Raw genomic sequence first — 15,292 nt, forward strand, 5'->3', positions numbered from 1 at the left:
TTACCTGCTAAGCCAACATTCCACCCCCTGCCCAACTACCAACAAAAGCCCCGCGGAGCTCTTGATGGGCCGGCGCCTGCGGACTCCCCTGGATAGGCTTCACCCGCTCTATTCAGGGGATCAGCCGAGCAATCTGGGGGTTCTCCCTCCCCGGTCCTTTAAGCTAGGGGATCCAGTGTGGGCTCGCTCCTTTGCGGGGGAGCCAAAATGGGTGCCTGGCTCTATCGTTGCCCTGACCGGCCCATGTTCTTTTAGGGTCCAATTGGCTGATGGATCCCAATGGAGACGCCACCTGGATCAATTGAGGAGGCGTCTCCCGTCGCAGGCTGGTGGCCGCGAACCCCCGAGTGACAACACCGCAGCACCGGGGTTGCAATGTGAAGCCTTCGCCACTCCAGGCCTCAACCTGCCCCAATCACAAAGTCCTCAATCCGAGAGACCGCAACTAAGGGCCTTCGCCACACCAGGCCCCCTCATGTATCAACCACAACATTCTCAAACAGGAAGACCGCAATCAAGGGCCTTCGCCACACCAGGCCCTGCTTACCCAAGCGTCAACCACAGAGACGCCGGCCTGACAACTCAATCCGAGGACATTACCCAGAGGGTCCCTCCTACGACCAGTGACGCGCCCCCACGGCCATACCTACCGTTACAGTTGAGCCCGCCTTCTGGGCCTTCCCGAAAGGGCGTGCCTCGGAGCTACACTCCCTTCGGGGAGGAGCTACCACGAGGAGGTCCTCCTCCGCCGACGACTTCCCCTGAACTGAGAAGATCTGGGCGGGTCCGGCGCCGCCCAACGTACCTTAAGGACTACGCATGCTCCGTTACGGGCATGCGCAGAACTGGGGGAAAGGGGTGTTAAATATTAGTTAAATATTCTTGCTGCCAGTAACACCCTCTAGCTCTCTGATTGGCTGAGAGCTCTAGAGGGTGTTGCCGGCTTAACGTTACTGTTGATTGGCCTAGGGACTGACGTCAGCAGTTGCTGTCTCGTCCCCGGCCAGTGATTGGTTTAAAAAGAGTATAAATACCTTGGCGCGAGTTTTCGTTCCTTGAATCGCCGTCAACCTGAATAAATAGTTTTGTTAGTTGAAACCTGGCTGCGCGTCGTCCCTCCGTCAAAACTTAAAACCCACCCCTGACTGACCCCTCCTCTCCCAGGAGTCTCCACATGATGGATGCGAGGTAAGTGCAGGGTCCACATGGAGGCTCAGGAAGGGGAGAAATGGGCCTCCCAGAAGGCCTCTGGAGCCTGAGGAGGCAGTTTTTGCCCTCTCAGTCTCGAGAAAAGCCTCCAGAGCCTGGGATAGAAAATGGGCCCCCACCATGGTGCAGGAGGCTGACTAGGCTACACCCACCATGGCCACGCCCACCTAGCAACTGGGCAGAGAACCCTTTGCTGAAATTTTTGAAGCCTACCCCTGAATAGAGACCCCAGTGAAGTTTGTTCTTCTCAGTTAATAAAAATAGTGATTAGTCTTCACTGTCCCCGTGATACTTAATATATTTATTTAGGATTAACTAGGTAGGTATTATAATAATTTCATTATGTCCCCCATATCTGACATCTGAAGGATACCTAAGATAGCATTAAATTTCTACTGACTTCTATGCTCATGTGTCAATACACTGTTCTGAAATCTTTTATAGAAAAATAGCCATTATTATATTTTACTATCTAAACAATAATTAAGCATCATAGTTACAAGAATGGGTTCCTCTCTAAACATTCTTCCTTTTATAGAATGCATTTATTTATGTATTTAATATAATACAATATAATACAATACAATACAATACAATACAATACAATAGCAGGGTTGGAAGGGACCTTGGGGGTCTTCTAGTCCAACCCCCTGCCTAGGCAGGAAACCCTATAACATCTCAGACCAATGGCTAGCCAACATCTTCTTAAAGACTTCCAGTGTTGGGGCATTCAGAACTTCTGGAGGCAAGCTGTTCCACTGATTAATTGTTCTAACTGTCAGGAAATTTCTCCTCAGTTCTAAGTTGCTTCTCTCCTTGATTAGTTTCCACCCATTGCTTCTTGTTCTACCCTCAGGTGCCTTGGAGAATAGTTTGACTCCCTCTTCTTTGTGGCAATCCCTGAGATATTGCAACACTGCTATCATGTCTTCCCTAGTCCTTCTTTTCATTAAACTAGACATACCCAGTTCCTGCAACCTTTCTTCATATGTTTTTGTCTCCAGTCCCCTAATCATCTTTGTTGCTCTTCTCTGCACTCTTTCTAGAGTCTCCACATCTTTTCTATATCATTTCAACCAAAACTGAATGCAGTATTCCAAGTGTGGCCTTACCAAGGCATTATAAAGTGGTATTAACACTTCTCATGATCTTGATTCTATCCCTCTGTTTATGTAGCCTAGAACTGTGTTGGCTTTTTTGACAGCTGCTGCACACTGCTGGCTCATATTTAAATGGTTGTTCACTAGGACTCCAAAATCCCTCTCACAGTTACTACTATTGAGCCAGGTACCACCTATACTGTACCTGTGCATTTTGTTTTTCTTACCTAAATGTAGAATCTTACTCTTTTCACCATTGAATTTCATTTGAATTTATTTTTATACATATCACTCCTTTTGTTAGGATCTCCAAGTTAACTCCTAATTATTATTTGTCTTCATTATTATCAACTTTGGGGTAGATTAGGCTGACTGGTTCAAAGTCATCCAGTGTAATGGGATGAAAGAATAACCTTGTGGAGCAAGAAGGGCCACTACCCAGAAAAATGGCCAAATAAAAGAAATCTGAATCTGGGCCAGAATTGTAATCGGAAAAAGCACTTCAGACATAACCCTCCCTAATTCTTATAAAGATAAAGAAGTGGGAAAACACATTCTGAGTTGCAAGATTCTGTTGCTGTAACCTTAGAGTAAAAGTAGTATTACCTTGCACGACTTTGACTTCCTAATCTGGTCTTCTTTGAAGGCATGCATCCAGTGAATAAACTTGTCTTTGTCCAACATCAGCACACTTTTCTAATGGGACTTTCACAATAGTTGAAATTTGAATTTTACTTACATAAATGATGATGACTTTTATATATGTAGTTGTACCCTCTAATGTATTTTCTAAATGCTCTCAATATACCAATCACTTCTCTTTTTTAGATTTGAGCTGGAAATACCTACCTTTGAGCACAAAAGGATTTATTTTTAGATAAATATATAGAGAGAGTTTATACACAGAACATCTACTCCTGTCCTGTGCTGTTATAAAGTGTATGGTTTATACCTATAAATAAATACCAAGCATGGAATTCTGAAGAGATATATGGATGCACCATTCCTTCAAACGTATTTTGACAAATTTTGACAAACATGAACTTGGAATAGGCTTAATGAATGAATAAAATCATTATTGAATGTTTCACAGAAAGGAAAATAGACGAGGAATAGACAGGTGACCAAGTCATACTAAGGAATTTCTAGATAACAAATAATCTAAATCCAGGCCATAAATCAAAAGCCAAAAAATTCAATGCTACATATGAATAGGGTTGACCTGAATATTTGTGCAAACAAAATTTTAAAAGGGCAAGAAATCTTTCAACTTCTGAGACATTCTTTTGAAGCATCAATAATTGGCCCGTTCAATTTATGCATCATTCTGATTCACAAGAAATCTTTTTCTTCCAAAAAAAAAATTATGTGCTTAAGTAATTCACTACAGGAAGTTCTTGGTTTAATGATCAGAAGTCTTTATAATCATATGTTGGGTTCCATTATATGGCCAGAAGTAAATTCCCAGTCATTTTTGCAGAAGTCGTTGAGTGAACACTGAAGATATTAAGCAAGCACTACAGTTGTTAAGCGAAACCACTCATTTGAATGAGTGTTTTTTGCCGCAAAAACCTGCAAAAATCATTGGAAATCATGGTCAACTGATCCACGCAACATGCAGTCATGGGACTATGGAGGGGCCCTCATGTCAACAAGGAAGCACTTTATGAGCTGTATAGCACCCATTTTATGGCTGTCATAACTTTTTATGTGTCTGCTCATAAAATGTCTGCTCATAAGTTGAGGACTATTTGTGGCTATTCAAGGAAGTGAACAGAATTATAAAATAAATGCTTAATTTAGCATATAAATTAGATATATTGAGTGAAGATTCTCTATACTTTGGCTACTGTCAAAAACATTTTACATTCAGTTGAAGTGTTCCTGCCAATATCCCTGACACAAAGCAGTTTTCCCTTGGAAACATTTCTCATTGGTTTCCATAGAGCTAACATGAAAACTAAATCAAGCTTGAGTTGTAACAAAGCTAGTAAGAGGTCAGAAGTATGAATCAAGATGAATATGGTTGATTTCCATGTTATGGCATTTTCACAAAAACCATTTGACTAGTGTAGTAGTTTTATTCTCATCTTTTCAGTGACAGCTTCAATAAAATATATTTTGTGCTAGTTCAAAAGTTCTTTATTACATATCATTATCTTCTATTGTAGGAAAAGTTAGGAATCTACCACAAGATTGGCTTTAAATAGCTATGCTTCCAGGGAGCAGGTTGACATATAAAATTAAAAAGTTTGGGCTTCAGTATAATTAAGTTCTGTTTGAGATTTTTGTTATTAATACAATGAAAACTAATGAGATTTGAATCAAATAGTTCTATAGTGGACTGGTTTTCCAAGCAATCCCACAAATACTGTAGCAGTATCGTATTACAAGTAATTTATCTTTCTTAGATTTAGTTTTATAGACATCTGCTATTTTAAAGCAGCTATTGCTTCTAAAGTTTAATTTGCATATGTGCAATACAACTGTAAGCATCAGGACAAAATTTCTCTCTTGAAATTTTCCCTTGTAACTACATGAATGGTGACACATTTAGAAGAAATCTTTCCCTGGATATATCATGTATCATATATCATGTAAATTCTATATATCAATATATCATGTGTTTTTCAAATGTAGCTTCATTAAAAAGATATTCCATTGAAACATTGGACTTTCCTACTAGTCCTGATGGATAGATTTCTGGAAAACAAGACATGAAACTTCTTAGAGAGTCTTCAACTATCCTTTCTTTCTTTTATTTTCTAAAGAAATGAGCGTCTTTGAACAGTCAGAACTGTGATTATTGTTTAGTTGTTAAGCAAATGGCCAGGGAGGAGGAGGGACTGCCAGCTAGCTAAAAATAAACCTATTTCTGATTGTTAAAGCAGCAATTTTGTATGTATGCTCTACAGATTTTTGAAGGCAACACCAACTATGATACTCCTGAACTTCGCATCTTTGACCCATTGACAACCAGATTTATCCGTGTTTATCCAGAAAGAGCTACACATGCTGGATTGGGACTAAGGTTGGAACTGCTCGGTTGTGAAGTTGAAGGTAATTGCATAATCCCTGATAAATTTGTTTCATTGATTACTTTCCTATAGTGCTATTGATTCTCCATTAGCTTTTAATATTTAGCGTGATTTTAATCATGCTTTCCCTATCTTCAACTAGCATATTAGACTTTTTTTTGATGCTAGCAGAATTCAACAATTTTGCCTCCTCCTCTTCCTCCTTCTTCAAAATGAAAAATGAAGACACTAGTAAATGAAGGGGTCATTTCAATATGATTAATCCATTTAATTACAATCTCCCATATATTAAGTTTCTTAAAATCAGAGCCTTTCTTCAGACACACAATTAATACATTTTATTATATCTCTGGCTTAAAGATATGCAGACTTTCCCTGCAAAACAAAGTGAAGTGAAAATTCTAGGAACATTTTTTTTTTAAACATATGTAAAGTTCAAAGATGGGGCTACTCCCTCCCCCTCCCCAAAAAAAATCCTTCCCTTGCATAACTTGAGTAAATCTGATTCACATATTTAATCAAAATGAAGAACATTGAGATCAGACTTGCCCACTTTGACTAAGGAGAATGAGCACTGTTGTTCATCATATCTAGCTTTAGACTCCATATCTAACTAAAGACTCATTAAAAGACACCTTGTCCATATGAGCCATAAGTGACTTCAATAATTTTCACTTCAAGACTTCCCCATTTCAATACTAGTACTCGGAGTGTAATTCTCACTGCTCCCAGGTAATGTATATGCCCGTGATGGCGAACTTATGGTATGCGTGCCATGGATGGCACACAGAGCCCTCTCTGCAGGCATGAGAGCCATCATACCAGCTCAGTTCTATCATGCATGTGCATGCGCCTCCCACCGGCCAGCTGGTTTTTGAGTCTCTGCCATCTATGCACGGGGGGGGGGGTGCATGTGAAAGATGCGCCCACATGCAAGGGGTAGGGCACATGTGCAGGACTTTCACATGCATGCACGGGGATGGGGTGCATGTGGGGAGAGGTTGTATGCATCGGGGGGGAGCGCACAGGGGGTGCACGCACACTTTCACACAGTGACAAAAAAGTTAGCCATCACTGGTATATGCATTCTACTAAATAAAAAAGCTCTGCCTTTAGATTTATCTTAACTGAATGAAGCTGGGATTTTTTTTTCAGTTCCTACTTCAGTCCCAACCTCTGCTGATACCAGTCCTATGGATGAGTGTGATGATGACCAAGCCAACTGCTACAGTGGAACAGGTGATGACTTCCATTTGACAGGTGCAGAAACCATCCACATTTCATTGCAACTCTGTTTTCATATAAATCATTTTCACAATGCCATACTTATTTTATCTTTATTATTTACTAGAAAAGTTATAACATATTCATGCATAATATGCAACAAGGTATTGAACTTAATATTCATACTTAGATATACTTGCTCTAATACATCTGTAAATTTGAGCACTTTAATATGCCTGCCTTTCAATTCTTTTCATTAATAATTTGATTTAAATCTGCTTGATTAGATATGTGACCTGAATACATTAATAAATTGAAAATACTTCTTAATTGAGGGATGTGGACAATATATGTTGCCTATAGGTAGATGAGATATTTTAGCTTTCCTAGACTAGTGTGAGCGAATGTATGCCTCAAATATGCACAAACTGACCAGTACTATTGCCTAGCAGAAAAATGATATAAAATAGGTATAACTAAAGTTATGATACATAGTTAATTTCAATATCTGTGATCTATCTGTCAAACTAGGAAGGTTAGTAAAGATGGCAAGGAAGTGATGGTATAAATTTAGTTATGAATGGAAGAAATAACATGTATGTTAGAAAATATTATTTGGTGTCATTTTGGGTTGTGGTAGATACCAGTGAATATTGATAATGGAAGAATCATGATATATTTGGGGAGAAATTGTGCAATAATCTAAAAATGAGAGCCAGGGGGGGAAACCATTCTGCTAAGCAACTTGAACAGATTAATAAGGAGAAGATAAGAAAATTCAACATAAACAATTGGGCTATTTGGAGACTAAGAATAAATTAATGGTCACTATGTGACAAATATCTGTTTAGAAAAAAATACTTTGCTTCAAATGCATGGTTTAAACATAAGTCTGTAAGTCATACAATTTTAGAATTCTGAGCTGCCCAGAGTCATTTGGTTGAGGTGGACAGCTATAGTGGATGAATGGATGGATGGATGGATGGATGGATGGATGGATGGATGGATGGATGGATGGATGGAAGGAAGGAAGGAAGGAAGGAACGAACGAACGAACGAACGAATGAACGAACGAACGAACATAGATCTAAAAACAACAAAATGAATATACTATGGGTTTAGATATTGAAGGTATGATGTAGTAAAAGAGATTGAATGAGGAGAGAAGTGCTTATAACTGCTGCAAAAATGATGTAAGTTGTACAAAGCATGTAGAGAATAAAAGACAATTGCAAAAATGTTGACAAAGAGCAAGGCCATATGAAGATGTGGAGGAAAAGTGGAGAAAATTCATAGTAAGGAAGTAATGGTGGAAGTAAATGGAGTGGCACAGAGCCAAATCGGCCTAACAGAGTGATCAGATTTAAAATTAATTATGGAATAAGAAATAGTCATTTGTCAAAGAATAGAAATGAAATGAATGATAAAATGTTAATGTCCAACAAAAAAAACAAGGACAAGATACTCATAGACAATGCAGGATGAGTTTTTTAAGCTACACATATTCATTGTACTCAGAGATGTTTTGAAGACTCTAGAAAAGAACAGATGATGACACCTAACATGTAATGCCGGTATGAAAAGTGCAGCTTCATTGTATATTGCAGTGAGGAATATGTTATCTGAAAATTAATGTATCAAAGACCAAGGTTGATGTTTTTGACAGGGAAATCAAGTGAACAATTACAAGTTTTACATAAATAGCTTAAGAAACTACAGAAATATTCTACTATGTAGCAGGCAAAGATGAAAAATAAAGATGAAAAGGCAAACATGAAAAAAATGTATGCGTATGTGGGTAATTTAGTGCCATTTTATTTTGCTGAAGTTGATTAAAACAAGAACAATGGATTAGTATTAAATTGTAAAATACATGTTAACCAATTGTAGTACAACTTTAGCCCTAATGAAAATCCTGGCATTTATTGTTTAAAACACAATGTGTAAATAAGAAAAGAGAAAGATATATTTTCCTCCCCCTGAAACAACCTTTTAATACAGAAGTATGCTAATCACTTGTAATTTAACTGTCTTAGCTAGATTGCTAAGTAGGCTAATGCAATCTTGGCTGAAATCCAGTTATTTATAACCTGGGGTAGTTTTCTTCCAAATTCCATTTAGCAGACATTACAATTGGAACAGAGGAAGAAGGGGGTGGTTTCCTACTTTTTCCTTTTCATTAATATTCAGCCTAAACTAGAACTTATTGGTGGTAGTCTGTTCTTCCCACTTCAGAAATGCATTTAAGTCTGTACAAAACATCTAAGCATCAGCAAATTAAAAGAAGCTGCAAAAATCAGAGAGCTAAAATGGTATCTGTTTCTTATATAAACTACACTTTGGTTACTGTTTGAAATTTTCTTATCTCATAAAACTTTGTTCTAATTTGTTAGTTAGGATTTGTCTGTTAATCAAAGTGATGTCCCTATAAATAAGTGGACTTCATTTTCATCCTGATGAGTTATTGTCCAATTATAATTAATGAAGTAATATATATATATATATAGCTGGTCTGGTTAATATTTATTCTTTCTTACATGATAGTGCAGCTCCCAACATCACTAAATGCTTAGGGTAGGTTTTATCCTTATATAATGTGTGATTCATGGAGGGTATTGATAGCCCAAATAAAATTCATTCTTATTAAGCATCACATAGTGATGATGCTCAGTTTCCCTCTCCATCCCACCCAAAATTTTATGGAAACAATTAAAGTTTATTAAGTAGTTTTTTAAAGACATCAAAGTTAAGCAAACTCTCAGCATTCTCAGTTCCATAACATAAATATTATGGTAGTTTCCCCGAAAACATTCCATAAGACAATATACTACATGAAAGAATTGTGTCTGTCACTTTAACATTTTTTCTTCAGCACCCAGACAAAGGAATGGAATTAGATATTACACGGTGTCAAACTCGATCACTTCAAGGGCCGGATCATGACATATCATGACATTTTTTTGGCTTTGCAGAGCTAGGGTTGGCGTGGCCTGTGCGTGACGTATCCAGCCTGCAGGCCCCCAATTTGACAGGTCTGAATCATTAGGGAAACCCCTTTATAGGAACAATCAAAATCAAACTCACAGTGTTACAAACTTTTCTTGGGCCAATTGTTCTTGCTTAGGTCTCTTACATCATTATTAGCAGATTGTTCAGTGGAAGAATAATAATAGAATTTAGCTAACGATTTTAAATACAATTTTGGGGGGAAATGAAAAAAGTTGTGTTATATTCAAGATGTTTTTCAAATAAAGTGTCTCTTGGAAATATATATACATAAACCTTGATGATTCAATTTGCATGAACACTTACAAATAAGATGATAAATGGATGGACTTTGACTTTTCTGTGTGTGTGTGTGTGTGTGCGTGTGTGTGTGTTCATTTTTTTCCAGGGAGTACCACAGCTGCGATCACGGAAAAACCAGTACCAACTGATACTACAGTTCAGCCAGGTAGGCTATAAAAATAATTGTCTTTGGATAAAATGCACTACATTTCTGAATTGTGTGTTGTGTCAACAACAATTTAAATGAATTGCAGTATCTTCCAACTTGCCTTCCTTCAAAATGTTTGAAGGATAATGGAACATCTGAATTCTAAGCTCGGTTCACGAAACACTTTCCTTCTTTTATCCAAATGTGTATACAGTAAAGAATGAGTGTTGATGTATGCCAAATTGTGACAATACTATGAAAATATTCAGCAGCTGAATTGCACACTGTACTTTCTGGGAGAAAGATGATATCTTGTCTATGATACATTACGTGTTTGCAAACCAACGGGAGAAAGGCCCTCAAGAACAGAAGTAAAGTTCAGGCTATTTATATCTTCCACTCTTCTGGAAAAACTTTGCCAGGTTTTTTTTTTCCTCCAATCATACAGTTTTGGTAGTTTTACAATATTCTTTCCTAGGTAGACTTCTTTGAAAGATTTTATGCAAATTGCTTAAACTTGAGCAGAGACAAAAAAAAAAGTTATTACTGGCAGCTGGTCCTTTCTCCTCAATCAATACAATAGCTAATAGTGGTTGGAAAAGCTCTTAATTTGCAGTTTCATTGGGCTATTTTATTATCCCGCATGGAGAGAGTGGGAGCGGCAGAAAGATCCCCCTCCCCTCAAATTCTCTAAGTCTGATCAGCAGTTTTAAATGCTTTGTGTTAATAATTGTAAAAAGGGGGAAAGGTCACTCCTCCCGTTACTCCCATTTCCTTTATTAAATGACAATCAGGCACAGCCTCAAAAGTAATTTCACAGGCTATGTGTCTTTGTGTGCGTTTCTGCCATACAGAGGCTTTTGCTATAAGCAAAAAAAAAAAAAAAAGAGTGTATCAATAATGAAAAAAGCTTCCATAAAAGACAACAGTGTGACAAAAAGCAATCAGAGTAAAGTAATTAATTCCAAGATTTTGTCTCTTAACCTCTGAATTTCCTTGTCATAAAACGCTTTCCATGCTTTAAATTAATTTTTCTTCCTCCAAGTTTATTCAGTCAGCATATACTATTGTGAGCAGCATCCTGTTTTTTCTATCTTCAGAGTGTTTAAAAAAAAAGCATTATTGGAGCATTACTTTTTTGAGGGCTATTTTTTTCTTGACTATAACTTTAGATTCAGTATTGTTTGATTTCTTTGTGTTTTGAAGGCTTGTCTATGGGGATTCTCAGTCATCCAGGTCATGGTTGTCTGAAAGGTTCTTTTTCAACTGGATTTTATTTTATTTTTCTGAAAATGTTTTGCTTCTTATCCAAAAAGCTTCTTCAGATCTTCTTCAGAAGTACTGAAGAAGCTTCTTGGATGAGAAGCTAAATGTCTTCAGAGAAAGACAAAGTCCAGTCATCTTTTGAAAAAGAACCTTTGGGACATCTCCAAGGCTTATATACTGAAACGTATAATAAGGTATTACTATTGGTTCTTATTTTTATTGGTTTTGTCATTTGAATATGTGTATTTTATTCACATCTCTTAAGCAAAGAAAGATTTGTGTTTCATTAGAAATGACCCTGCTTTTGTATGACCTCTGAGGACTGTAAAGCTAATCTAACTACATCAGTGTTTCTCAACCTTGGCAACTTATAGATGTCTGGACTTCAACTCCCAGAATTCCCCAGCCAGCATTTGCCAAGGTTGAGAAACACTGAACTACATCTAATAATGACTTATGTAAAAAAAACAAAAACAGGCAGATTGCTGTGACTGCCAAAACGTAGTTTCCTGCATCCATTGTCAGCCATTCAGTTGTGTCTGACTCTTGGTCATTCTATGGATCAGCATTTTCCATGCCCCCTTGTCTTGCAGTACCTCCTTCAGATATGCCATGTTATCCTGGTGTCATCCTTTATAGTCCAGCCAAAGGCTACCAGGGCAGGCCCTTCTACTCTTTCCATCCCCAGCATGATTGATTTTTTTTTAAAAGTGAACGAGCTCACATGACTTGGCCAAAGTATGGCAGCCTTTATTTGGCGAACCTGCCTTTGAGTGATATTTTTGGTAAGGCTTGGTCTAGGACTTCTTTATTTATTATTTTTGCAGTCCATGGGATGCGTAATAATCATATCCAGCATCACAATTTGAAGGTATTCCACCTTTCTCCTGTCTGCCTTTTTCAGAGTTCAGGCTTTGCAACCATAAGTAGCAATTTCAAAAATTATTGCCTTAACTAATCTTCATTTGGCTAGGAGGCTGCTATCTTTACTCTTCCAGATGTTATTCATCCTGAACATTGCCGTTCTTCCAAGGACTTTATGTCTTCAGATCTCAGGACTGCAGTCACCACATTGGTTGATTTTAGAGCCTAGAAAGATGAATTTTGATGGTCTCCTTGTCATGTTTCACTATGACCCGTGTGTTCTCTTCAACCATTGTTATCTTTTTTTTTTTTTTGCTGATATTAAGGTGCAAATCCAAATTTTTCACTTTCGTCTTTGACTCTCAGATCTTCCTTGTTTTCCAGAGCACTGCATTTCTGCACTTTTTTCCTGCATTACTAGAATGGAAAGTATAAATCCTAAAAAGATTTTTAAAATAAAGTGGGAAAATATCCAAATCACTCCTCTATCCCCAATGTTAAAAATCCAAGAAATCAAAAGATCATGACCTCATGGATACTATAATGTTAACGTTTTCATTGTAGCTCACAATCAGTCACAAAATGCAGCCCACAGCTATAAGGTTGCGAACTTCTATTACAGAAAAATCTGTCTGTGTCTTTCTTTGTAATTATAGGTTATGATAAAAATAGCAAGTTGATATCTCCATCAAAGCTCCACCTGTACTTTTATGTGTATTACATTTTTAAAAGCATAAAAACACGATATCACCATCATGATGTCCCTCTTAAGTTTTCTGACCAGAGTTTTTCAGACTTCTTGTTTGTAGATATCACTAAGGTATTCTTTGGAGTCTTGTCCAACACCAACATTCAGAAGCATTGATACCCTTTCAACCAGTGGTGGGTTTCAAAAATTTTTGGAACCTCTTCTATAGGTATGGCTTGTTTTCCAGGTCCACTGGTGGAACCTCTTCTAACCGGTTCGGTCGATTTGACGAACCGATTCTACCAAATAGGTGTGAACTGGTAGGAGCCCACCTCTGCTTTCAACTCTTCAAAGTCCGAATTTAGTATCTAATGCATTTAGAATTTAGTATTTAAAGTATCACAGGGCCATGGCTTTCACAATATTGATATTTGTAGGCTTAAACACATCATGGCATTCAAATATCTTTTCCAAGGCAATTGTGGCTACCTGTATCAAGTATTAGTCAATGGCATAATCCTTAATTGTTTGTTCCTTTTACTATTGAGAGTTGATCTAAAAGAGAGTATTTAACACTTTTATATCTTTATTGTCATTTCTAAGGCTGGATGCTCTACTTATTGTCCCTAATTTAGTCTCTTTTATATTTAAAAGAGCCCTATTTTAGCCCTATTTTTAATGCAATGAGTTCCTTGATTTTTATTATTCCAGACCTTCTGCATTTTTGACTGTCAGAATAGTGTCATCAGTTTAATGAAAGTTATGAATATTTCTTTCTCCAACTTTAAAATCACACTCATCTTCTTCCAACCATCTTCCCTTAATATAAATTCAGCACATAGGTTGAATAAATAATGGGAGAATATATAGCCTTGCTTTACTTTTTTGGCAACTTGGAGCCATTTTGTCTTGCCATGTGCTGTCTGTACTATGGCTTCCTGACAAGGCATAGGAGCATCTTGAGATGTTCTGAAATTCGCTTTTTTTCTAAGCTCATTCCACAGCTTGACAAAATAGACTCAATAGAACATCTTTCTGCAACCAATGAAGCACATAAAACTCATTTTTTATTATTTGGCTTTCTCTGTTCTCCAGCAATAATATCATATGAGGCTGTCATCTGCGTTGGATGATCCTATTATTTCGAAAGGAAAAATAAGGATGTTATACAATAATTTGTTATACACATTTTGTTAAACTTCATTTTGGAGGGTACCCTGTAGCTGGCATTTTTGGAGAAGGGAATTCATTCAACAGTTTGCATTTAGAAATCTTGGAACATTAAGTACATACATTTTCAAGGTGCCAAAGTTGAACAGCACAGCTTTTGACTGTTGGAGTCCAGTTGGACTGAAATGCTGTATGAATTTAGTTCATTAAGTAATTAAAGAAAAGTAAACTTGATATATGCCATTCTGATGCTTTGACTTCCCTATCTTACTGTCTCAGAATTCCTAGTCAGTTTAAATGAATATGCCTACCAAATTTGAACTGCAAAAATTTCTACAACCAACGAGTTGCAAAAGAGTTTATTTATTTTATTTTTTATTTTATTTGTTTTGTAAAGCATGTATAAGATAATAGACACAAGTATATACAAGATTACAAGAAGTATATACTAAATGGGGTTGTTAGGACAGGGACAGTAGGCACATTGATGTGCTAATGCACACCCTTTTCAGACCTCTTAGGAATGGGGTATTTTTTCCTATATCTCTTTGCTGCCATCTAGATTAGTCTAGATTTTTCCAACTCAGATCTTTACACTCTCAAACTCTTTAATCTTAACGCACATTAGACCAATCAATGTTCCCCGTACTACTAAAAGCATTTCAAAAGTGGAGTTTGCAACAGCACCGAGGCATGATCCATCCTTTTCCATGACATTCCAGCAATTAAAATGCCTGTTAAAAATGAAATATGTCACAGAGGTGACTATTTTGAATGTCTATTCATAGTCAAACTTACTCTGGTGCTTGGTAGCTTGATGGTTCCATTGTTTCACCATTACTTCAAAACTGGCTATGTGGTTAGCTGCATCATATTCCTTTACTTGCAGAAAAGCTGTCAAAACATATCAAAACTGGGTGGGCCAAGAAAGACGAATGACATTGCAAAGGGCTTGGCTAGCTGGCTGCTCATGTGGAGCATTAATTGTTCCAGCTGTGAACAAGATGTGGCCAAGAAATGCAGCTGCTGGCTACTCTCATAGGCCAGATTTGTTTTAATTACACAATAGCATGTAATGTCTGTGCTTTCAAAGAGTCTTATAGAGATTTGGATGGTGAGATTTTGTCCTCAACTCTAATTTAAACAGCTTGTTAGGCATCTATCGTGCTGCTGCATTTTGCTGCTTATCTGGAAAGCTGCAAATATACAAACTGGGTGGTTTGTGGGGGGTTTGTTGTGGGTTTTATTTTTGTTCTTGTAATCAGGAAGCAAGATTGGGGCTGTATAAGAGGATCCC

The 15,292-nt window shown here is 37.5% G+C and overlaps 1 protein-coding gene across 4 annotated transcripts in view; it reads left to right on the forward strand.

Annotated features, from left to right (window-relative positions):
- The window catches only part of NRP1 (neuropilin 1), a 170,460-nt gene that overhangs the window by 133,049 nt on the left and 22,119 nt on the right, over positions 1-15,292 (forward strand). For 3 of the 4 annotated variants that reach the window (XR_015696320.1, XM_087712543.1, XM_087712542.1), the window contains exons 12-14: positions 5,225-5,369; positions 6,503-6,607; positions 9,966-10,025. Coding sequence is in view for 3 of the 4 variants with exons in the window: in XM_087712543.1 (XP_087568669.1) it covers positions 5,225-5,369; positions 6,503-6,607; positions 9,966-10,025 (310 nt within the window). In the remaining variant the exon portion in view is untranslated. The remainder of the gene's footprint in view (positions 1-5,224; positions 5,370-6,502; positions 6,608-9,965; positions 10,026-15,292) is intronic. The other variant, XM_087712544.1, reaches the window with a different exon arrangement.

This window comes from Thamnophis sirtalis, unplaced genomic scaffold (genome assembly GCF_051295495.1).
Source record: "Thamnophis sirtalis isolate CommonGarterSnake01/CBP01778 unplaced genomic scaffold, rThaSir2_p1.2 scaffold_4, whole genome shotgun sequence".
Taxonomy (NCBI): domain Eukaryota; kingdom Metazoa; phylum Chordata; class Lepidosauria; order Squamata; family Natricidae; genus Thamnophis; species Thamnophis sirtalis.